This window comes from Eumetopias jubatus, unplaced genomic scaffold (assembly GCF_037043125.1).
Source record: "Eumetopias jubatus isolate StellerSeaLion01/CBP00866 unplaced genomic scaffold, mEumJub1_p1.0 scaffold_7, whole genome shotgun sequence".
Classification (NCBI taxonomy): Eukaryota; Metazoa; Chordata; class Mammalia; order Carnivora; family Otariidae; genus Eumetopias; species Eumetopias jubatus.
Window position 1 is genome coordinate 4,988,975 of NW_028274813.1, and position 25,160 is coordinate 5,014,134.

At 51.2% G+C, this 25,160-nt stretch overlaps 1 protein-coding gene across 3 annotated transcripts in view; it reads left to right on the plus strand.

Annotated features, from left to right (window-relative positions):
- WARS1 (tryptophanyl-tRNA synthetase 1) overlaps positions 1–23,626 on the plus strand; it is a 31,367-nt gene extending 7,741 nt beyond the window's left edge. For all 3 annotated transcript variants that reach the window (XM_028099553.2, XM_028099560.2, XM_028099545.2), the window contains 9 exons: positions 3,196–3,409; positions 4,402–4,510; positions 10,191–10,310; positions 10,748–10,930; positions 15,046–15,146; positions 16,807–16,919; positions 17,123–17,296; positions 21,424–21,564; positions 22,402–23,626. In XM_028099553.2, coding sequence (XP_027955354.1) covers positions 3,196–3,409; positions 4,402–4,510; positions 10,191–10,310; positions 10,748–10,930; positions 15,046–15,146; positions 16,807–16,919; positions 17,123–17,296; positions 21,424–21,564; positions 22,402–22,563 — 1,317 coding nt within the window. In that variant the 3' untranslated portion in view covers positions 22,564–23,626. The remainder of the gene's footprint in view (positions 1–3,195; positions 3,410–4,401; positions 4,511–10,190; positions 10,311–10,747; positions 10,931–15,045; positions 15,147–16,806; positions 16,920–17,122; positions 17,297–21,423; positions 21,565–22,401) is intronic.
- Positions 23,627–25,160: the final 1,534 nt, after the last annotated feature.

Here is a 25,160-nt window from a genome sequence, read left to right on the forward strand (position 1 = left end):
CTCCCCAGCTGCATAATTCCAGTGTTTTCACGACATCCTTACCTTTGTTGTACTCAGTCCGTGGCCAGTCATCTAGCAACTCTGCAGCTTCCGAAATCTTGTTGCCGGCGTCCTTTTTCGTCGCCTTTGTCCTCGGGGGGTTGTGCCTTTCTGAAAGGTCTCTCTGCTATTGCTGCGGGATGTTTCAAAAGTGTAATCCTTGCATCTGTATCTTTAACGCATATGAGCGCTGCCTTTCATTCTGCGATGCCTCCACCCTTAGGTCACTCAGCTCCCTCTTCACCATCACTTCCTCGTCCATCACTTCCAACCCCTGTTGTTTCCTTTTCAGAAGCCCCCCTGGGTCCTCCCCAGATGGAGATCAACCATCTCCCACCCATCCTGGCAGTTTACTTTGATTCTTTGGACCCCAAATAAGCCATTACACATTAAATAGTACTGAAAGAAAGTGATGTCCCAAAAAAGGAGTTGGTTAATCACAAGAAGAGGTTTACACACCAGATAGGACTCAGTGGATGAAACTAAGTTGTTTTTTTAAAAATCTGAAGTAAACAAAGGAGCCAATGTTACTTGCTCTTTAAACCCATTTTTGGAAACTTGACAGTGGTATCTGTGTCAATGTAACATTAAGTTTGAATAACATTTAATAAGTGTTTTTAGTTAGCAATTCTTAGTGATCTCCAGTTCCGTTCATTAGTAAACAAGCAGTACTTCACACAGTTTAGAATTACTCTTCCAGGTGTGTTCTTTGATTTATGCAATCGGCTGACTCCTAACAAGAGAGATCAGAGAGGTTGCATGATGAAGTCAGAGTTAAACGATGAAAATTCAGAAGTAAATTTGACCCTGGAATGTGTTCTAACAGAAGCACCTGGTAGTTTAGGAATTCACATTATGCAAAATACCCGAGCCACTCTGGGAACACCGGTACAGTGAGGGCACCGTAGGCTCTTTGTCCAGCTGTCTCGGCTGTGGTCCTCAGCGTTCTTTTCTGCTCCATGTACTAAGGGAATAAGACCCCCTGCTTTCAGTAACAGCTCACTAAAAAGCAGGGTGTCTCCTGGGGTCAGAATCTAGGGGCTCTGAGGAGAGACAGTGGTGAAGGGCATGAGCAGTTTGGGCAGGACTCAAGAAATGACACTGGCTCACAGAGGTTAAGACAAAGCAAAGTCTTTTTTCTTTTTAGTTTACGTAAACTTTTTTTTTTTAAGATTTTATTTATTTGAGACAGAACGAGCCTGAGAGAGGGAGATCATGGGCAGGGAGGAGGGGTAGAGGGAGAAGCAGACTCCCCGCTGAGCAGGGAGCCCGATGCGGGACTCGATCCCGGGACCCTGGGATCGTGACCTGAGCCGAAGGCAGACGCTTAACCGACTGAGCCACCCCGGCGCCCAAGGTAAACTGTTTAAATTGAAGTGCACCATTTATTCAGAAAGATAGGGAGCTCATAATCAGCTTACTGTACTTTCACAAAATGACTACACCTGTGTAACCAGTGTCCAAATCGAGAAACAAGATGGCAGCACCCGGAAGCCATCCTCAGACACCTTCAGTCACTGCCTCTGCCCTTCACCCTATGTCTCCACCATAGATAGCTCTCCCCGTTTTGGAACTTTAGATAAAATCAGGTTGTACATAGTCTTTTTTTGTTTTTTCCTCCCCTGAGAACGTCACCTTTTAAATCCTGTTTCAGTGTTCTGGTCCATGTTAGATTGAGAACAAGAAAATAGACAAGGCAGGCTTGCCTGTCCATTTAAATCGCATTCTAGACTACACACAGTTCTCAAGCAGGGACACTGGTTAAATGTTTGACTTTCAAAGAGCCTCCTAGTTGCAAGCAGAGTTAGACCAGATAGAGTATGAAATGTCAACATAGCCAGTGATAAAAGGGTATTGACTAAAGTGTACTTCAAAGCAGGGTAATTGTTTCCATGGATAATTCAACAAATCATGCTTGCTAAACATTTATTTTGTTGCACTGAGCTTAGGCACTGCAGGAATTAGATGAGTAAAACACACTTACCTATCCCACCTGGGCAAATATCCTATCTCTTATAGGAGGTATATCCACAGAGTTACTGAGCCCACAATTCTAATTCATTATAATAACAAAATCCAGGTAGTTTCAGAGTGTGAAACACAAATCTGTGTCTGCAGAAGCACCCCACGGTGACAGTTCCCTGTGGCTCAGGGGCCATACCTGACACAGCAGTTCCCTCCGAATGGAGGTTGGTGATGTGTCTCTCCACTTAGGAAGCCCACTTCGTAGAACGTGATGTGTATACTCTAGACGGGAATGTTTGTACTTCCTTTGGCAAGCAAATTGGCCTGTGTATATTCTTTGTTTGTGATCTGATCCAGCAAGGCCAATTACAGGAGCAGAGCTTTGTGGTATAGCATGACTAATCTGCCTAATGAGGCCTGCTCTTCCAGAGGCCAGCCTTCAGGGATGGCTCGTGTGGGCTTCTGGAGCAGGAGGTCTCTCTACCAGATTTCCAGAGTACCCAAGGATATATTTTTACATTTGTTTTTCTTATGCTTATTTTTAAACACTCAGTATGCAAACACTTTGGACAGCTTGATAAGACTCCAAAATACAGTAATACCACTATTTCCCACTGCATCCCTCCTTAATTTAGGACTTGAAAGCCTGTGTTTTTCCTTGCCTTTATCTGCTTCCCTGATGTCTAGAGTTGCTGTTACTGTCCTCAGTGGCATTATTTAAGCTTCCACAAATACTCATCTCAACTGTGAAGAACGTAAAAACAAGGTCCAACATAGAATTCCTTATACTCAGTTCAGGGAGCTTGTCACACACGTTCTCTGGCATCAGTAGCGTTTGAGAAATCTTTAGCATGTTCACTGTGTCATAAATAACAGTGTGTATCATGTCCATTTGTTCCATAGTGTTTGTGGTAGTAATCCATAAGACTAGAACAGCATAATAAATAAAAGACATTCAGGCCCACGACTTGCTATGCGTCATGGGCAAGCTCCTTCGCCTCTGAGTCTCAGAGTCTTCAGCTGGAACAGCACAGTGACAGTGGTGCCTGCCTCCAAGGGGTGTTGTGAGGCTAAGGAAGGAACGTGTGTGAGGGCATTTAGCACGGTGCCTGCCACGTGTCAGCAGTCACATTCAGCAAAACGTTAGCTACGGTGGTATTTTTAGCCTTCATCCTCATTTCCTTCGTCCAGGATGAAATCGATTCTGCAGTAAAGATGTTATTATCATTGAAAATGAGCTACAAAGCCGCTGTGGGGGAGGACTACAAGGCCGACTGCCCTCCAGGGAACCCGGCACTTGGGAGCAACAGTGGCCTGGATGCCGCAGAAGCTGAGGAGGATTTTGTGGACCCGTGGACAGTACAGACGAGCAGTGCCAAGGGCATCGACTATGACAAGCTCATTGGTATGTCCTGGGAGAAGCCCCACCTTACACAAGTGATTCCCTTGAGTTGATCCCATTGGTGTTTATTTTATTTTGAATTATAAACCCAGTCAAGCTTCAATGCCAAGAAAAAAAAAATAGATCCTAAAATCTTTTGGTCATGCAATACATTCCCAAAGGATTCTTTTTAACTAGAATAATGATGTAAAACTTATTTCGAAATAACGATCTATAGTAGATAGCTTAGTAGAAGCTTTTTCCCTTTTTTTGAGCAATTCAGAACTTGAGGAAAGGCCTGTTAGAGTGGCATCTTTGCAGTCATTTAAATCACCTCTCACTTAATGGTTAAGGTCAGGAATGGATTACCTAAGAGATTGTAGTGATAGTGATTGTAGAGCTGAAAAGCTAGAAGTCACCTTAAGAAGGATGACTCCTCACAGGGGGCAGGTGGCCACTGGCAAGCCCCTCCTCATGGGGCTTCCTGTTCAGGGAATCCTTACTCTGAGATCACTGGTAATCACCAGTGAAGAGGCATTGCTGAAATGTTTTTATCAAAGTCAAAAGCCATTTTCCATAATTTAAGTATAGACCATCAGTGGGGGAAAATTTGTTTGAAGATATGTTAATTCAATGCAACAGTTAAAGAATATTAAAATTACAGTGTCATTGTGCACAGATCATACCTTAATAAGCAACTGGGGGAGGGGAGGTGTGAAAAGTTGCTAGCCAGCCTGAATTCTGGATATGTTTCCAGTCAGAATCCAGTCCCAGACAAAACAGTGTTTTATTCTGTAATTAGTTTCCTGTTTGCTGGTTGTGATCTCAACTGTCCTTGTGAAAGAAGTATGACTTTGGGTTGAGAGAAGGGACTAGGAGCAGAGGCCTAAAGAGTCTGGGTTCATTAAGATTGTACACAATACACTAGTCTTTCCCCTTCAGTAATATCTGGTCGCCGAACCTCACACCACCTAAGGTGGCCGTATCTCCTTTGTTCCAATTTTTTTTTTTCCCAGTTCGGTTCGGAAGCAGTAAAATCGACAAGGAGCTGGTAAACCGGATAGAGAGAGCCACGGGCCAGAAACCACACCGCTTCCTGCGCAGAGGCATCTTCTTCTCACACAGGTCAGAGGCTTCCTGCCCTCCTCTCCTTTGAATTCCAGACATGATTAGGACACTCTTCCCTCAAGCTGCCTGCTCCTGGGGGGACAGTGCTAGCCAATCATCTGAAGACTGGCGTCCACCTTCTGTCCATAACTGGTTGTGGGTTCATGCCCTGTCCCTTCACCCACGGCCTTTACTTTATTCATTTATGAACTGTTCACAAAGTGGAGGTCCCATCCACAGCAGATGAGATTCATGCCAGATTATGTGCTATAAATCATAAAATGTCATAAAGACAAAAGAGATGAATATGTCCAAGTTTAACATTTCCCACGCGATAAGCAGTGGCTTCCTGCAGTTCTTTGCCCTGTTCCTGCTATTGTCCTGGCCCGCTCATAAATCCTATCATCAGAAGAGAAACTAACAGTGTACCTGGAAGAAACTATCCCTACCCTAGACTATAGATTCCATGCAGATAATAATCAGAAAATGGGCAGGTTCCAAAAGTGTTCTCGCCTCACCCACCCCACCGTTTAGCCCATTATATGGTCCATGGTAGGGTTGTTCTGTTCTGCTTGCTCTGCACGGTTACGGGAGAGCACACACAGGACAGAACTCGGCAGCCTGCCAAAACACTTCAAATTCCGTGTACAGAAAACTCCAGACCCTGCTCAGCCCTCTTTCTGGACAGAATATAGTCAAAGTTTTTTATCTTGATTAAGATTTAATTTACGTTTTTAAAGTATACAATTCACATTTTTTAGGTGGTCTTTAATATGTTCATATGGTTGTGCAACCATTACCACCACTGTCTAATTCCAGAACACTCACACTACCCCAGGGAGAAACTCCTGTCCCCATGAGCAGTCACTCCCCGATACCCCCTCCACGCGCCACCACCACTGGCAACCATCATGTTTTCAAGGTTCCACCGTGTGGTGGCGTGTGTTCGTACTACCCTCCCTTTTATACCTGAATAGTGTTCCAATGAATAGATGGCACCCCACTTTTTGTTTATCCATTCACCAGTTGCTGGGCATTTGGGTTATTTTCACTTTTTGGTTCTCAGTAATGCTGCTCTGAACATTTGTGTACAAGTTTCTGTGTGGACATGTGTTTTCATTTCTCTTGGTGGGAACAGAATTGCTGCATCATAAGGTAGCTCTAGAATTTTCTGAGGAACTGCCAAACAGCTGTCCACGGTGACTGTCATTTTGCATCTCCACCAACAATGCACAGACAAGAAGGGTCCCAGGTCACACCCTCACCAACACTTACTATTTCCTACTTTGTGTTTGTTTTTTATAGCCATTCTAGTAGGTATGACTTGGTTATTCATTGTGTTTTTTAAATTCTTTTTTTTTTTAATTTTATTTATTTATTTGAGAGAGAGAATGAAAGAGAGAGAGCATGAGAGGGGGAAGGGTCAGAGGGAGAAGCAGACTCCCTGCTCAGCAGGGAGCCCGATGTGGGACTCGATCCCGGGACTCCAGGATCATGACCTGAGCCGAAGGCAGTGGCTTAACCAACTGAGCCACCCAGGCGGCCCCTCATTGTGTTTTGATTTATATTTCCCTAATGACTCATGCCATTGAACATCTTTTCAAGTGCTCATTGGTTACTTTTATATATGCTTTATCCCCCCACCTGCCGCCCCCACCTTTTTTTTTTTTTTTTTTTTTAAGATTTTACTTATTTGAGAGGGAGAGCGAGTGAGTGAGAGGGCACAAGCAGGGGGAGCGAGAAGCAGACTCCCCGCTGAGCAGGGAGCCCAACACAGGGCTCAATCCCAGGACCCTGGGACCACGACCCGAGCCGAAGGCAGCCACTCAGCCAACTAGGCCACCTGGGCACCCTGCGCCTGTTTTTTTTTTTTTTTTTATAGATTTATTTATTATTTGAGAGAGAGAGAGAGGGAGAGCAAACAGGTGGAGAGGCAGAGGGAAAGAGAGAGGGGGAGAGAGAATCTCAAGCAAACTCCCTGCTGAGCGTGGAGCCCAATGCAGGGCTCCATCCCAGGACCCTCAGGTCATGACCTGAGCTGAAACCAAGAGTCAGACACTTAACTGACTGAGCCACTCAAGGGCAGGGCCCTCCTGCCTATTTTTATATATTCTTTGGTGGAAAATATCTATTCTGATCTTTTGCCTGCTTTTTAATTAAGTTGTTTGCCTTTTGGGGCACCTGGGTGGCTCAGTCGTTAAGCGTCTGCCTTTGGCTCAGGTCATGATCCCAGGGTTCTGGGATCGAGCCCTGCATCAGGCTCCCTGCTCAGCGGGAAGCCTGCTTCTCCCTCTCCCACTCCCCCTGCTTGTGTTCCCTCTCTCGCTGTCTTTCTCTGTCAAATAAATAAATAAAATCTTAAAAAAAAAAAAAAGTTGTTTGTCTTTTCATTATTAAGTTATAATCATTCTTTATATGTTCACCAACCAGAAGCTCTCCAGACCACATCCTTTTGGTGTTTTATGGGGGCTTCATTACATAGGCATGATCATTAGTGATTAAGCTCAATCTCCTTTTGAAGGGATTGGGGCTGATAAGTACCAACCTCTAATTAGGGTTGGTTCCCCTGGCACCAAGTCTCCATCCTTAGGTTACTTAGGGACTTTCTAAAAGTCACCTTATTAACATAAACTCATGTGTGGTTGAAAGGGGCTTTGTTATATATGAATGTCACATTTATACCTCTTATCACTTAGGAAATTCCATGGATTTTAGGAGCTCTGTGACAAAGACCAAATATATATTTCTTATTATAAATCACAATTATCTCACTACTCTATAGAAATACAACTGACTTTTGTCTGTTGATCTTATATCCTGCAGCTTTACTTCATTTATTAGCCCTAGTAGGTTTTTTTCTTTTTTTGAAGATTCTATAGAATTTTCTGTATGTAGAATCATGTCACCTAAGAATGAAGATAACTTTAACTCCTTCCTTTCCAATTTGGATTTCTTTTTTCTTGCCTAATTGCTCTGGCTGGAACTTCTAGTACAGCATTGAATAGGAGTGGTAAGAGTGGGCATCCTTGTCTTATTCCTGATCTAGGGGAAAGTCACTTTTCCACCATTAGCTATGGGTTTTCCATAAATGCCCTTCATTATGCTAAGGAAGTTTCCTTTCCTTCTTAGTTCATTGAGTATTTTTATCATGAAAGGTGTTGGATTTTGTCATAATCCTTTTCTTCATCTGTTGAGAGAATCATGTGGTTTTTGTCTTCTATTAATTTAATACCGTATGTCGCATTGATGCATTTTTGTACGTTGAACCAACTTTGCATGCCTGGGACAAATCCCACTTGATCATGGTGTATCATCCTTTTTATATGTTGCTGGATTTGGTCTGTGAGTTGGCTGAGGATGTTTGTGTCTGTATTCATAAGGGTCTCTAGTTTTCTGTTGATGTCTTTGCTTGGGGTGTCAGGATAATCCTGGCCTCGGAATGAGTTTGCAATATTCCCTCTTCAATTTTTTTGGAAGGGTTTGTGAAGGGTTGTTAAAAAAATTTTTTTTTAAGATTATCCGTTACTTTTGGAGATGGAGAGAGCACGAGCCGGGGGGAGGAGCAGAGAGAGCGGGACAAGCAGATTCCCCGCTGAGCCTGACGAGGGACCCAACCCCAGGATCCCAAGGTCATGACCTGAGCCGGAATCAAGTCAGATGCTTAACCTCCTGTGCCACCCAGGCACCCCTGTTAATTGTTTTCTAATAATTGATAGAATTTGTCATGAAGCCATCTGGTTCCAGGCTTTTCTTTGTGGGTCATTTTTTGAATACTCCTTCAATTTCTTTGCTTGTTATAGATCCATTCAGATTTTCTATTTCTTTTGGAGTGGGTTTGCTAGTTGTTTCTCTCCAGGAATTGGTCTTTTTCATCAAGGTTATCTAATACGCGGGCATATACTTGTTCGTAGTATTCCTTTGTAATCCTTTTTATCCCTGTAAAATCAGTAGTAATGTTCCTTTTTTCATTCTTGACTTTGGTAGAGTCTTCACTGTTTTTTTCCCTCTTGGTCACTTTAGCTCAAGTTTACCAATTTTGTTGATCTTAAATCAAAACTTTTTATCTTGGGGCGCCTGGATGACTCAGTTAAGCATCTGCCTTCGGCTCAGGTCATGATCTCAGGGTCCTGGGATCCAGCCCCGCATCGGGCTCCCTGCTCTGCGGGGAATTTGCTTATCCCTCTCCCTCTGCCCCTACCCCTGCTCCATCTGTCTCACTCTCTCTTTCTCAAATACATAAAATCTTTAAAAAAAAAAAAATGTTTTTTTATCTTAGCACTTTGCAGTTCTTGTTGCCCATGTGCCTTACTTTATTTACTTCAGTATAGTAACCCTGTAGGCTCTTGGCTTAGGGCATCATAGGACTTGCAGCTTTTGGCCATTCTCAGATTTGAGAATGCCCCCCTGTCTAATTTTATCATCTGTAGAGTAGGGAATTAGATGGGCTTTGAGTAGGCTCCCTCACCTGCTGGAAACCATCCTCACAAAGCTGAGCTCAGAGAGCGAGCCTCAGTCCATTCCCTGCACTGCTTGAGAGCACCTTGCCCCCAGGGCAGCGCATGGTGGGGCTCTCAGAGACTTGAAGAACAGCTCGTGGGACAGCTGCATTTTTTTCTTTCCTATAAACCCGTAAAAGTTTGATTTGGTTAATTCTGAGAACCAAAGAAGGGCTTTTTTCTTCCAAAATTAAGTTTTTTTTTTATTCTTTCCTTATTTCAAAAGCAGTGTATGATTGATCCCTGGAGGTAAAAAAAAAAAAAAAAAAAAAACAACGCAAAGAAACAATTCCCATAATCCCATGAGCCCAGAGGGGAGCACTTTTAGCCCTTGGTGTGGGGTATGAGGAGGAGTCCCTTTTTAGAATACTCGTGTGGGGTCTCCTACCCAGACCCCTGGAAAAGGGCCTCTTTTACTTTGGGACACTTTGTGGAGAAACAAAGAACATTTACACCCTAGAGTAGTGGTTTCACACCCTGGCGAACATTGCGATCACTGAGGGAGCTTTTTAAAAATACAGATTCCCAGACATCACCCCAGACCCACTGAATCAGAATCTGTGAAGGTGGGACCCAGGTAGATGTAATATGACCAGGCAATTCTGATACACAGCCAGGAAGGAGAACCCTTCATGTGCATCGTCCGTGGACCCCAGTCCTTGGGGAAGGCGGATGAGTCGGAGTGACTCCCAGCTGAAGACACTTGGTCCCAGCCTGGCTGAGGAAGCCCAAATGAGATTTTCAACTAGGGACTTCCCCTCCACACTCCCAGGAGGTCTTCCTCACTCCCGTCCCTGAGTCAGGACTGTGTGGAACCCTGCAGTCTCCCCAATCTGAGTCTCCAGAGTCTCGGGGCTGGGGGTTCTGACCAAGGGTTGTGTAGTGTTGGCTTGGTGTCATTCCCAGGAAAGGTGTAAAGCAGGTGGTGTGTGGACGTTGGTATTTGAAGTTTCCTAAGGGGTTCCATTGGCTGCCCAGCTGTATCCCTCTTTTATTCCAGACCTGCGTGTCTTATACTTTTAAAACAATTACAGGAGAAAGAAATCATGTCAGTAGAAGTTTCCTGTCGTTTTTCTCATGGGCACGAAGGGTAACAAACTCTAATCATTGTGTTGTGTTTTCTGTCTTCTCCAGGTGAGCAGTAGCGCCTTAGTGTTTGTCTCAGAAAATCACACTATTTCCTTTTCTCCTTTCTCCTTTAGAGATATGAACCAAATTCTTGATGCCTATGAAAATAAGAAGCCATTTTATCTATATACAGGCAGGGGCCCCTCTTCCGAAGCAATGCATGTAGGTCACCTCATCCCATTTATTTTCACAAAGTAAGTACTGAATCGTATGCCTTTTCTCCCTTTTATTAGCGAATCAGGAATGTTGCTTATAAACCATGTCAGAATGACAGGACAGTCCTCGTTTGTGTTTATTAAACAACGTGTGAGGGGACTGGTGCCGTTGTGGCTTCTGTTCAGTCTGTTCCCAGTGTCACGTTAGAAAGTGTGGCGTGATGGAGCGAGCCCAGCTTTGGAGTCAGCCAGCCCGTTTCCTCCGGTCCCTCTCCCCGTGACCGTAGCAGTCCCTCCCTGAGCCTTCGTTTACACGTCCTCTAAAACGATCACCAGCCTGCAAAATAGCAGCTCCACAGCATAAGGCTGTGTAACTGTGTAGACAAGAAAGGTTTGACATACACTCTCAGTAGGAACAGTGTGTTCGGATGCAGAACGGGGGTGGGATGGCAGCCTTCTTCCCATGCGTCTCCTAGGTGGCTGCAGGATGTATTCAACGTGCCGTTGGTCATCCAGATGACGGATGATGAGAAGTACCTGTGGAAAGACCTGACCCTGGACCAGGCCTATGGCTATGCCGTGGAAAACGCCAAGGACATCATTGCCTGCGGCTTTGACATCAACAAGACTTTCATCTTCTCTGACCTCGACTACATGGGGTAAGGAGAGGGTGCCCGCTGCCTTCTAGAGAAGCAGATGGAGACAGCAGCTCCTCTCGGTCATGGCCAAGTTGGACACATCTAAAGTGGCCTTAAGATCTGGGGAATGTTTTCCTTCTTTTATGAAACGTCAGGATATGGTTTCTTGGTCTCGCTCACCAGCTGAGGCTTCCATCCCCAGCTTGAGACAGAATTGTAGTTTCTCTCCAAGGACAGTTTGCCAGATTAGGGTCTTTCTCTTTCTTGGTGTACCTTTTTCCTCGAAGAGAAAAGACTCGTACACGGTCCCCTCATGGTCCAGTTCTTTCAGAAAAACTGCATCTGGGAAATCCTTGTATTGAAACTCTTTTTTCCAGATTTTATTTATTTGTCAGAGAGAGAAATAGAGAGTGAGCATAAGCAGGGGGGGAATGGCAGGCACAGGGAGAAGCAGGCTTCCCACTGAGCAGGGAGCCCGATGCGGGACTCGATCCCAGGACCCTGAGATCATGACCAGAGCCGAAGGCAGACACTTAACCAACTGAGCCACCCAGGTGCCCCTGAATTGAAACTTCTGAGGTCTTCTTCATCCCAAATGACTACCAAGAACTGGGTTAGAAAAATAAGACTCTGTCAAGTGTCCCAGTAAGAAATACTCAGCAAGCACTTCCTGAGCACCTGAGATGCAGTGCTCCCCCCAAGGCACTGGCAGTCCCCAAGGAATGGAAGGGGTGTGGCCCCTGTCCCTGAGGGCTCGTTATACTAGCCCAGGACAGGGTGTGGTAGAAGCACAGGATGGACTGTGTTCACACTGAGTGCAGAGATGCTTGCTTATTACCATTTCCCCAGAATGTCCCCTTAGAGGACTGCATCTGAGTGGTGACTTTATATCCACAGAAATAGTTGCCTTGATAAGAAGTCTGGCCTTTCTCCCAACTAGTAAATGAATTCATAACTTTCTAATTTTACCTATGAGATTTTTAAAATCACTTCTCTGTGGTTATAGAGGCATTGTAGTGTCCTTGAGGAAACAGCTTCGAAGGAAGGAAACAGACCTGGGTTCGAGCCCTGGCACCTCTGTTTAATGGTCATGAGTCTCAGCAAGCCTGGTCCACGAAATAGGGTTACATGAGACTTTAGGTGTCACCATTATTATAATTTTCACAGTGCTTTATTTTATACCTCTTCCCCTCATTCCTTAAAAGGACCTGATTCACCTGCTTGAGCGCTTAGCCACACCCTGCGTCCTGCTGCTCTTCTTAGGGCCAGGCCGGGGTGGCAGCTGCCCAGTCACTGCGTCCCTCAGGTGCTGCCTCTTGCCTCCCGTGGCAGCCCCTCACGGGCTCGGTCCCCCACCAGCCAGCACTCTCCGTAAAGCTCTCTTGTCACTCCCCAGCCCGTGCCTCTTCCACTCTGTCATCATCAGGATGAAGTGCTCACTTTCCATTTAGCTCACAGGCCCCTCAGTGATTTGGCCCGTGTTGCTCTCCAGCGTCAGTCACTGCCACCTCCAGCGAGGTGGAACACTCTGCAGTTCCACAGCCCCCAGAGTTCCCGCCCCTCCCCTGACCTCCCTGTCCCAGCGCAGAGGAGTCTGACGCCATCTCCAAACGCACGGGCAAGCATCACCTCTTCCTGGGAGCTGTCCCTCCCGTAGTCCGATTCAGATGTGCCTCCCAGCACCCCAGGCTCCACCTCGGCCGCATCTGGTACGGGGTGAGGGGTGGCCCTGTTCTGCTGGGTCAGTAAAACAAATAGTCACAGAGTGCTCTCCGTGGCTGATGCCCTCCTAGGCCCTGAGAACCCAGCAGTGACCCAAGCGGAGTCCCTGCCTCGCTGGACCGAGGTGCTGGTGGGGCAGAAGCAAACACCTCCTGTGTCCTCAAGGACGAACATGTGGTAGGCACGTGAAGGGGGGTGAACTTTTGAACAGTGCACGTGAGGGGGCCACCGCATGCCCCACCCCTCTCTTGGCGCATTCGGAGAGAACGTGGGGCCCGAGGCGACTTGGCCAGCCTGTCTCTGCTGACCGCACTTGGGCGTCCTCCACCTGGCTCAGAGGAACTTCCTTTTTCTTCGTGAACTCGAGGTAGAGCTAAAAACCCACACAACGTATAACTCAAAGGGTCTGTGCTGCTGCTTCTCAGAAAGACCTCTTAGGTTGAACCTAAAGTCAGGAGAGAAGTTTTAAAAGTTAAACCCTGTTTTCAAATGTCATATTCCCTTTAAGAGTTTTGTTGTCTTTTAACAAGTTGAGCTTTTTTTTTTCCCCCTTAAAATTGAACTCAAAATCCAGAGCTTTGATTTAACAAAGCCCCTTCCTGGTCTTCAGGAGCTGAAACTACAACCAAGCCAGCCTCCACCCTGTCTTTGGGTGGGAGCGAAGCGGCGAGGGCCCTGCGGGGAAAGAAGCCCAATGCAGGCAAGCTGGCTGCAGACACCCTGTCCCCACGTGCATTTCTGGCCCTGCGTGTGGGCCCAGAGAGGCCTTCCTGCCAGGATCCGTGAGGGATGGAAAGACACTGCACTGGGAATCTGAGAGCTGGTGTTCCAGACCCAGCTCTGCTCCTGGTTGGTGTGGTTCCTTTGGGCAAGTCCTTACATTCTCTGAGCCTCTGTTATCCTGTAAGTCGGGGGTTTCGTACTAGTGAGAGGCAGTCTAGCAAAGGGGTCTGTCAGCATGTTCTGCCTGGGTTCACATCCGGACCACCGTTTACTCTGTGATGGGCACCTGGGTTACCTGCTCTCTGCCTGCTTGCTCAGCCCGTTCATTCATGCAGTAGGTATTCCTTGAGCATTCCAGGGAGCACCCGTGTTGGGAGCACTTCACATGTTGCCAGGTTCCTGGTATGTCCTCTCTCTGTAACACACTCCCCACCCCCACCCCTGACCAGTGCCCTGGGGCCAAAACTCAGCAGACTGCTAAGTGAAAGTCGCTCTCTCCCCCATCCCTCTCCTGCTCCTGAGTGGGACTCTGCTCAACTCGGCACAAACCCTGGTGCGGGGCCTTTGCGGTCCTCCCTGCCTCGTGGCTGCCCCCTACCTAGGCAGCCAGTGCCCCTGCATTTCTCACACCCCACCCTCAGCCCCCGCCGTCTGCCCAGAGACATTCAGGAGTTCTGCATCCAGGGACAGAAGTCTTAAACTCTCAAAAGCTGCGAGATGTGGTGAGAAAAGCATAGGCATTGTGGCCAGAAAAGCATAGGCATTGTGGCCAGACAAGCCCGGGTTTGGATCCCAGCTCGTGTAATCACTGGGATCTGTGACATGACCCTTAACCTCTCAGAGCCTCGGTCTTTACCAGGACAGGGGAGGTGAGGCTACTACTTTAAAGGGGAGTTGAGCGGTGTTAACCCATGTCCAGCACTTAGCACGGCTCCTGCTACATGACACGAACACATAGGAAACATTAGCTCTCCCGTTTTTTCCCTTTCTGTCTTTGTGGGGCCTGCTACCTGGTATGGTGGAGAGTAGAGTTGCTGAGCATATTAGAGATGCCATGTAAGAAGTCCCTCTGGGTTCTGCCCCCTCCCTGTAATTGCTTCATCTCGGCCTCGGTCCCTCTGGTAGCAGAATGACTGCCACAGCTCCAGGCCTCATATCCACATGCCTCACCATCCAGGAGAGAGCATCGGTTGCTTGAACCAGCCACTGTGGCCCAGTCCTATTGCTGGGCGTTGGGGTCATCCTGCCCAGATAGCATGGCTGCCGACGGGACGGGGCCGTGGTGGCTGGACGCGTTGGTTTCTCTGCAGACGGTCTCTCACAACACAGAACAGAGTCTGTCTCACAGGAAAGCTCCCTCGGGGCTTCCAGGCTGGAAGCTGTGCAGCACACTTGACCGCTGACCCGGGCAGAGTTTCAGGGCTCCGTGTCACCCCCTGACTCTGAATGTGTTGTGTTCTTGCCTCATCTGCCCGTGCTCTGGCACCGGTCTCACACAGCTTCCCACACTTCTCTGGCGGCTCCGCTCAGCCTGCCTTAGCTCTCTCTGCCTCCGGACGCCTGTGGGCACTGTGCTGCCCAGTGTGTGTCCTCAGCCCGCACCTGCATGCTCAGGCTTCACCAGCTGCGGCTTCGGCCCCAGCGGGGGGCCACCCTCTGAACCTGGGGTTTGATTCTGATTGTCTTTGCAGGATGAGCCCAGGCTTCTACAAGAACGTGGTGAAGATTCAGAAGCACGTTACCTTCAACCAAGTGAAAGGCATTTTCGGTTTCACCGACAGTGACTCCATCGGTAAGGAGCTCGCTGCGGCCTCTGGTGGCAGCACCGGCCCCTCGTCTCCCCACCGCGAGCCCACGGGCAGGTCTCCCCAGGAGCCAGAGGAGCTGGTGCGATGCCTGTGGCCCCGCTTCTGGGCCTCGGGGCTGCACTTCAGGAGACCGTCTGTCACCTCTCAGTCACCCACTGAGAGGCCGAGAAGAAAGAAGGAGAAGGGTGGGGATGACTGAGTGCCCTGCCCGTGTGGGCACCTCTGGTCAGAGGCCAGGAGCCTCCGCTTCCCCTGTAGGAGGAACGGGCTTGCCCGGAGGCCCTGTGGAGCCCACCCTGCCCACCCTCACTGTCCTTCCGTGGCTCAGCCCCCTGCACGCGCACTTGTGTCCCTTTCCACACACTTCCGTGCCCGTCAGATGCGTCGGCCTTCTCCTTCTAGACCCTTAGCTCCTGAAGCTAAGAATTGATCCCTGAGACTTGTGGGTCTCCTGATCCCCTCCCCTACTTCGCTTCTGGGGCACGGCTCCAGGCCGAGCAGCCGCGAGCCCGGGCCAGCATCCCAGGGTGTGCCTGCAGGTGCCGCGTGGGGAGTTTGTCCTGCTGGGAGGGGGCCCTGGCGGTGAGGGGACCTTCAGGGACAAGTGCAGAAATGCCATGGAGAGGCCTCACTGGGAGGCTTTTCACACGAGCAAGACCCTTTTCTTTGATGTTTTGGTCAGATGCATCCCTGACATTTGGGGCATAAACCCTGTGCTTTTGAAAGGGTATTTATCCTCGGAATGCCAGCATCTCATGGGAAGATGTCCCAGGGAAGGCGGCACTGGGCGAGTAAGAGACAGTAGACCTCCGACTAGCTGTGCATGCTGCTGCCAAGCACCCAGGTTTGAATCCTGGCCCGGCAGCTGCTTGCTGGGTATTAGCTTCGGCGGGCTCTGCCGACGGTTTGAGCCTGCCAGTGCAAGTTGGTGAGATGGGGGCTATGTGGCACTGTTAGGTCGAGTTGTGAGCAGTAGATGAGCCCGGGGAAGGCCCCGAGCACAGCCCAGCGCCCGCAGGCAGGGAATGGCCACCCCTGCCGTGTGTGTGGGTGTGGGTGTGGGTGTGTGTGTACACGTACCCGGCGCTGGTGGTGGCGGCAGCGCGAGTGACCCCACACGGCACGGCTGGCAGGGGCTGGCCCAGAGCGCTTGTCGGAGGTCACACAAGGTCAGGGCCCTTGGACCCCTTGTGTGGGCCTAAGCAAATAGCAGTAGCAGTGTTAACAGCAACATCCAAAGTATTGAAAGCAGTTTTAGGTACCAGGGTGTCATAACCTGTAATGATTAAAGGTGAGGGACAGTCCATGTGCCCATGGGTAGAGACTGGCTAAACACTCCCCAACATGCTTACGGGACAACATACTTAACAACCACCCAAGTGAGGGAAAAGGTAAGGAGAAAAACTGGGTAGTGTGCAGTCACCAAAGAAATGCGGCGGGAAATTGAGAAAACACGAAAAGAGACACACACTGAGACTGTAGATTTGTCTCTCCTCCCTACTCTTCTGTGGTTTCAGATTCTTTTGAGTGGTGATCACGTCTCTAAAGGGGAGAATGCTTGTTCATGTTCATCCCTTTTGCTGGCTGAATTAACCAGAACAGCAGTCGATGTCATGTGTAAAAATATATTGTTTACACTTTCAGGGAAGATCAGCTTTCCTGCCATCCAGGCTGCCCCCTCCTTCAGCAACTCATTCCCTCAGATCTTCCGAGACAGGGCAGACATCCAGTGCCTCATCCCCTGTGCCATCGACCAGGTCAGGAGGCAGAGCGAGGCGTTTATCGGTCTGGGGCACTGCACTCTGATGGGAAAGGAGGTTTTAAGAGGTGTTGGGCCGGGGCAATCCTGTAAGCTACTTGGGCGCTGGGAGCATCCCATGGAGGCCGCGGAGGTGTTGTTCACCGGCTGACAGCCAGCCCATTTCTGCCAGCTTCCTCAGAGGCCCCTCTCGCCCCACAGGATCCTTACTTCAGGATGACGAGAGATGTCGCCCCCAGGATTGGCTACCCTAAGCCAGCCCTGCTGCACTCCACTTTCTTCCCCGCCCTGCAGGGGGCCCAGACCAAGATGAGCGCCAGCGACCCCAACTCCTCCATCTTCCTCACGGACACCGCCAAGCAGATCAAGACCAAGGTGAGCACCGTCCGGGGCGGAGGGGCAGCCTGTGCACACAGAGCAGACGCGCCTGAGACACACACACGCACACTGACACTCGCAGGCACGCACACGCATGGCAGGACTGTCCTTCTGGCATCCTCCGCCACAACGCTGGGTTCCAGGGTCAGGAACTGTTGCTGCCTGCGACCTCAAGGCGGCCTGTCCCTGTTCCCGACACCAAATGAACTTGATTTGTCTGTGCCCTTTTATTTAGGCAAAACTTTGAATATTTCTTCTCTTTTTTTCTTCTCTGCTTTTCTCACCAGTGCTCTGCTCTGGAAGCAAAGTCATGGCAGTTTTCTTTTTTTTCTTTTTTAAGATTTTGTCTGTTTATTTGAAAGAGAGTGAGAGCGAGAGAGAGAGCATGAGTGGAAGAAGGGGCGGGGGAGAGGGAGAAGCAGACTCCCTGCTGAGCAGGAGCCTGACGCTCGGGGCTCAATCCCAGGACCCTGAGATCATGACCTGAGCTGAAGGCAGACGCTCAACTGACTGAGCCACCCAGGCGCCCCATGCGGTTTTCTTTAAAGTAAATGATAGAACATATTGTAGTACATTTCCAAGCAGCAGCCGTAGTCCAGCAGATGGACCAGGTGCTTTATGTTTTCTGGCTTTATTTCTCACGGGGAGATAGTGGTGAGTACCTTTAGAGGGATGACAGCCAGAGAGGATGACCATCTTGGCCAAGGTGGGGCTTAGGGGCCGCACGTTCTCATGGAGACTGGGAACGGGTGGGGGCCCTTCAACAGGACAGTCATGTCCGTCCCAGCATGCAACGGGCATCAGCAAATATTTTTCAAGTCCTCAAAGAAATGAGAATTAGGAATCTGTTTGAGCTTTTTTCTTTCCCAGGGCCCTGCTTCTCTTTCTCTGGGCTGAACTGCCAGTATAGGTGCAACCCCTCACTGTCCCACGAAGCTGTTGACATTTTATTTGGAATCCAGTGTGTGTTTGCAGGTGGGAAGTTTACAGCAGGAGTGACCAGATCCGTATCTGAGGCGTGTAATGCAACCCTCTGAGTCACTGCTGGCCCCCAGCCCTTCCGAACTCCCTAGCGGGTTCTGGTTAACAATGGGGAAACCCTTAATGTCCAAACCCTCTTCCAGGAAATAGCCACCGCCAACTCTACCACCCTCTGTTGGAAGCTGGTACATTCAGGGCTTTCTCTTGACCTTTCAGTACTGGCTGAAAGTTCAAAAGCATGGAATACGGAAGTGGGAGGGAGGGTCCTCTTCTCTCCAGAAGAGAAGGCATTTTGTTTGGTTTTTTAGTTGTTTTAGTGCATTTAGTACATCGTTTTAAAGAAGTCATTTTTGGGTCCAAGGCATTTTTCATTCACTTAGGGACCAGCAAAGGCTCTGAGGGCTGGGCTGGCCGTGAGCATGAGGTCAGGAAGCACACAGCCACAGAGGCCGTGAGGGTTGTGAGCGCCCTGTGGGGCAGGACAAGTTCAGGCCAGGCTGTCGTTCTCGGTCCCCACACCCACCTTCCATTCCAGAATCCACCTCCACTCCAGCCAGGGGCGGGGATCTGCTCCAGCGCTCCTGAGAATAGCAGTAGCCGTGCCACGTGCTCACCTGTGTGATCTCACTGAGTCCTACCAACCACCCGGGAGGCCATGTTCATCTTGTAGGCAAGGAAGTCCAGACTCAGAGAGGCCAGGCAGCTTCCTACGTCCACACAGCTGGGGAGTGGTGGGGTTGGGACCGGAACCCAGCTCCCTCGTTGCACGGGCCCTCCCGTGGCCTAGAGTCGGGAACCCCAGGTTGTCCGTGTCCTGCCACTTCACTGCCATTGGCGGGTGACCTTGCTGTCCAGCTGAGACATCTGTGAAGTGGGAGAGCTGTACTGACTTCACAGGCTTGAGACAAGGCTTACGTGGGATCACATGTAAAAAGTGTGAACGGTAAAGTGCAGCCCAGATTTAAGAATTTAGTTCAAAATGAAGAGTTGGTGAGCTCCTTTGCAGGATAGGCCAAAGCAGGCCTTCCCCAGGCTGTTCCACAGGCCCTGCCAGAGCCCGCCAGATCAGTCCCTCCTGCAGGCAGCCTTGGAGTGTGGAACCTCCCCTTCTGGGACGAGTGTCTGTAACGCACTTTGCCAGCCTGGCCACCCACCTGTGATTTCTGATCACGAGACCCCTTTAATGTTAACCCTGTAGTGCCCCTGCCCAGAGCTGGCCTCAGGCTCCAGGGCCAAGGGTCAGTGGCCCCACCCAGCCCTGGGCTTGGGGCCTCCCACAGGCCCGCTCACCTGCCCTGCTGGATTGTAGTAGGCAGAACGCACTGGCTCTCAGAGTGTGGCAGCTGAATCAAGCTCCCATGCCCCTCAACCGAGACACCCTCACCAGGCATAGTTTCCTTTTATGCCACATCACACTGGTACATCTCACTTGCTTCTGTCATTTTGGATCCTGGCCCCTGCATTCTGGTCCCCACAACCAAGGCTGTTCTCCACCCTAACCCAAGCCCATTTTCCTGTTGGTTTCCCCTGAGCACGGCCTCAGCCGCACTGAGGACCAGTCAGTCCCAACACCAGGCCAACATAAGCCACTGTCAGAAGACTGGTGTCCCAGGAAGGGTCAGCCTGGCTCTGCCATTCACTGCCACATACAGCAGGTCCTTGACACTGTTTCCCATTTTCACCTGTGAGGTGGAGAAAGCAGTACGGAGGTCATTGGGTTGTTGGGGATGAAGTGATGTGATCATGGTGATGTCCACCATTCATGGCACATCTGCATGCCATCATGGGATGAGGGGCCTGCCCAGGGAGGAGTGCGTAGGTGGCAGCAGCACCCATGCATCTTGGAAAACGTGCAGCAGACACACCTTTCCTCATCTTGCTCTCAGACGAGGATTGGGAACTGTCCCAAGGCCCTTAGATAGCCTTTAAACCAGCCCTTGGAGCCTGGGAAGCTCTGTTCTCAAGACTTTCTTCCTGGCACTGGAGTGCCTTCCCTGGGGCCCATCAGTGACCCGGCTTGGCCTGCGAGTCTGAGCACAGAAGAGGCCGTGTGGGCAGGAGCTGCCCCACTGCGCCATCAGACCCCCAGCGCCTGCCCGGGGGCACCGGAGCTCAGGAGAACACAGTCCTAGTGCTTTCTCTTCCTGTTCGTTTTGTTGTTTCCATGGTTGGTGCGGTTTGCTGACGTTGATGTTATTTTACAACTTGCTCTTTCTTAATGAAGGAGAGGGAAGATGAACGCGTACTTGTCTTTAATCCGCCCACCCCCAGCACTTCCCCCTCACGCAGCGGGGGGAGGGGGGGCGCAGAGCAGGTGCCGCTCCCCGCAGCCAGACAGCCTCTTCCCCCGGTGTCCGCCTGCTGCTTGTCCATGGGCCCCGGAGCATCCCGTTAGTAATCTGCCCTGTGGTCCTGGGGAGGAAGAGTAAGCATCTCAACCTAGGAACCATCAGCTCTACCCACCCTTTCCCCCAGAAAAGAAAAATAGGGTGACATTTGTACATAGTGGGTCACATGTGCTGGTGGGAAGAAAGTTGAGGAGACTTTGTCCTTTCTGGCTTTTCTTCTCTCGCTTTTTGGCCCTGATTTCTCCAAGATTATCTTCAGTGACTCCAAAAACCGTTGTGCTAGTTTCTGAGTCTTTTTTCAGCTCCGGAAACTGCATATTTGTAGGTGGGGCTGGCTGCAGGCGCTGTCTCCCTCCGCGCGTCTCCTGGCTCTGCTCCCCACTTCGAGCCCCATTCTTGTGGCCCCTGTTCCCCCTTCCATGGTGGAGAAGGCGGCAGCCGCCCTTCCCGGGTTGGCTCTCTTACTCGAAGGTGCTTGTGTCCATCCGTCACCTAAGGACACTTCCCCCACGTTTCAGCGCGGGCGGCGCTTTGGCTTTCCAGCTCTGTGCTGTGTTTCGTGGGGGTGGGGGGGTTGAGAGCTAACCCACCTTCCTCTTCCCCACTCTCTTCAGTTGGCCCCGTTGGGGTCCCGGGCTTGACGGACAGGCTGGAGTGATTTGTGGGGCTCCTCCCCACCCCGACTGTGAGCCCCAGGCCCCCTGCCCTGGGACCTGCCCAGAAGGCAGCCCCCGGCCACTTTCCCCACGCAGGGTGGCCTGACCTGACCAGCGTCCTGTGCTCTCGCCACCGCAGGTCAACAAGCACGCGTTTTCTGGGGGCAGAGATACCGTCGAGGAACACAGGCAGTTTGGGGGCAACTGTGACGTGGACGTGTCCTTCATGTACCTGACCTTCTTCCTTGAGGACGATGACAAGCTCGAGCAGATCAGGAAGGTGAGCCCGCAGGCTGCAGGGTCCAGCCGGCCCCTGGTGCTCTCACACGGGATGTTGGGGGCCTGGCAGCTGGGCTTAGGGTGGCCGGAGCCCCTCAGGGCTGGGCTTGGGGAGCAGGCCCTCAGCTGAGACGAGGTGAAAACTGAGGAGGTCCACTGCCCTTAGCAATGCGCCAGGAAACCTGGTGACAGTCCGCAGAGGAAAGCACACATTGCAGTGTCGTGGTCACCCACCGTGGCCTCCCCTTCCTGGACACCACGGACCAGTAAAGTCGAACAGGACAGAGTCAGGTTCAGACAGTTCCCCACCGAGCCGGCAGGGCTTTGCACTGCGCGGTGTCGGCTGGGGCTCCAAGGCTCACCCAGGTGAGGCGAGGGTCTTGGCACGGCCTCTCGGCAGCAGTTTGGTGAGAAGTCGGAAGAGCCCCAACAGTAACTGTAGCCTTTGCCTCGGGTTTTCCAGTCCTCAGAATCTTTTCCATGGAAGTAATTCTGACCAAGAAAGAAGTCTCCATACAAACGTGTTTAAAGCTGATTGTGGCGAAAAGTTCAGAACAGACTGTACAGCACAGGGGACGCTGACGAGGAGCTGCCAGGGCGGGCGGGCGGCCGTGGGGCTCTGAGGGGGGGTGGGGGGGTGTCGGCGAGTCACGGCCGTGCGTCAGACGGGGTCCTTGGCATGTTAAGAAAGCGTTTAAGGTGCAGGTCCTTGGACTTCTGGGCACCACCCCCGCGCCGGGCTCTGCACGGGGGCTGCGGGCGGGGCTGGCACCCAGAGGCGTGAGGTGCCCAGGCAGGAGGAGCCGCTTGTCACTGTAGTCTCTCTCCTCCCGGTCAGGATTACACCAGCGGCGATATGCTCACCGGTGAGCTCAAGAAGACACTCATCGAGGTTCTGCAGCCCTTGATCGCCGAGCACCAGGCCAGGCGCAAGGAGGTCACAGACGAGATAGTGAAAGAGTTCATGACTCCCCGGAAGCTGTCCTACGACTTTCAGTAACTCCTTTTATATGCGCTTATAAAGAGATGTAATTTACCAATAATTCCAGCCCAATCAAATCAGCAGCACCTGTAGGCTCTGTCACACGGTAATTACTGGCCTGGTATCTGGAAGCCCTGTGTGTGTGTGTCAGTACTGTTTTTCCCCGTCCTCCTTTCTGTCTCTTGGGGGCAAAACCCTTGGGGTGATTGGGTGCAGGCTAACGTTTCATGGTCAAACAGTCCAGCTGGAGTCTCTCCCACAGAGCAGCCCCCACGTGTGGGACCTTGGGCCGCACGTCCATGGGCTGGCCTGTCCAGTCCACAGGACAGCTGCTGCTGTTCCCCACACTCTTCAGACCTGCCCTGGGAAAGCGTATGGAGTCTGTCTGCATACCTGGAAACAGAACGGCATTAGCATAAATTAAAGCGTGCTTTGAAAAGTCTATGTGGGAAAGTTTAATGAGCACAGATGTATTTCAGCCTGTGTCCAAAAAAATTTAAAAGAAGAATTGTCAGCTGAAAGCTTTGCTCTACATTTGGCTAAGAGAGCTCCCAGCTTGAAAGCTGCTTTTCACGTTGAATATTGGCCCAAGTTGGCCGAGCTTTATTAAATTGAGTCTTCTGTGGGCGAGACTCCGGTTCACTTACCACACTCCAGACCATGCATGCACCACACTCCAGAAATCATACTTTTTCCTGAGCATACTAATACTTCCTTCCACCAAATAATCCTTGACACTCCGCCCTGAAAGCCAATGGCTGCTTCACGCTGCTTGTGCCAGATGCTGAGGGGTCTGTTGTCTTTGCAGATGCTTTTGTTTTGACACTTGACTGGCGTGGAAGTCTTTCTGCACAGAGCAGTGCCCTGGGGCAGGTGGACGTAGCTAGAAAGCGAGTGGCAGCCCTCAAGGCCCTGAGCGGCGCGTCCATGGGAGGCCTGGTTAACCGTGCACCCTGTGTAGTTTGGAAAAGTGGAAGACCTATCTCAGGGAAGGCCCTGGGTTGAGGGGTCTGTGCTTTCTGGAGGTGTAGGGTCCACTCCCTCATGTCACTTGTTGGCGTGAATAAACTTCCTTCGGTCCTGCCTGTGTCACTGTGCTGTCTGGGGTTCGAGGAGGGGTCAAACCTGTTCCAGGCCCGGAGTGGGGTGCTGCACCTGCTGCCAAGTGCTGTGGCCCCTTCGAGGGTGCCCCTCATGTCCACAGGGTCACCGGGGAGTGACACAGAGTGGAGAGACAGCCTGGAAGCCCCTGTGGCCCCGAGATGAGAGGCAGGCTCCCAGGAATCCTTAGCCAGTGCCCTGCTAGTGGCTCTCAGACCTCATGGGATGCCTCCAGCTGCCCAGCAGGGATGTCTCGGCACAAGCAGCCATCCTCTGCACACACGGGCTGGGCTGAAGCTGAGCCGCCCAGCCGCCTGAGGCCCAGGGCAGAGGCCCTGCCAGGATGAAGCCCCAGGCTCCCTCTACCTGCCCAACCTCCCTTGCAGGTGAGGATATTGAGGCTTAAGAGAGGGCAGTGTGACTTGTCCAAGGCCACACACCGTGTTTGTGACAGAGCCTGCCTCTTATTTGCTCTCTCCACATAGAGGGACCACTTCACAAATGAGGGTACCGAGGGTCCCACCCTGGGAGGTGCTGAGGTACCAGCATGCGGCACAAACTCATCTGTCTCCTCCCCGGCCTCGACACCCCCTGGCCAGAGCACCCAGCCCCGCCCACCTGGCTGGCTGTGGTCTCCGCAGCTACATGCCATCTTGTCGCTCCCTTGCACCCATAATCACAGGTGCACTGAGTGGCTAAAACAAGGGGTCTTATGTGACGTCCCCAGGCGGCAGAGCACCAGGGCGGGAGTGGGCATCATCGTCGACACTGCTCCTCCACACAGGCTGCAACTTCGGGCAGGCCACCCAACCTCTGGGGTCCCCCAGCCCTGCCTGCCCCACTAAGAGAAGAGCAACCGTACCTCATGCTGGGGTCTTGGGAGCAGTACCCTGGGTCAGAGGTCAGGTGCCTCCCCCAGTGGTCACTGCTGGTAGGGGCCACAGCTGCTCCCACCCCCACATTTTTCTAAAACAGGTTCCAAGGGATCCCCCAGGTTAGGATGGACAGGTACAACAGCCCGGCAGGTGTTGGCAGGACGTCAGGTCGCAGCTCCTGTGGCGTGGGGACTGCTGCCAGAGAAGCTCCCAGCTGTGGGGACCGCAGCTGAGCCGGGGCCAGGGACAGGGCACAGTGGGGAGCTGGGAGCAGGGAGCACACAGTCCAGGATGAGAACAAAGAAGGGGGCTCCCTGCCATCAGACAGGTGCAGCTCTCCCAGGGAGTTCTGTGGCCCTTGGCCCTTCCCAGGGGCCCATGATTCTCCCGTCGGCTGTGGGAGCCCTGGGCACACCACCCTTTATCGCCCACTTGAAATTTCAGGTGCATCCTGGACTTCGTTAAGGCGGCCACGGTTGATGGGAAGACACAGCCGGGCCCTCCTTCTCTTGCCCGTTTGTAAGAGGGGGCTGGGTCGGCCCTCCCAAGGACCTTGTCACCTAGAGAGCATGAGGACCTGGGACCAGGCCTTCCTGCAAAGCCATTTGGCCAACGTGGGCGGGGCCAGCGGCTCGGTGA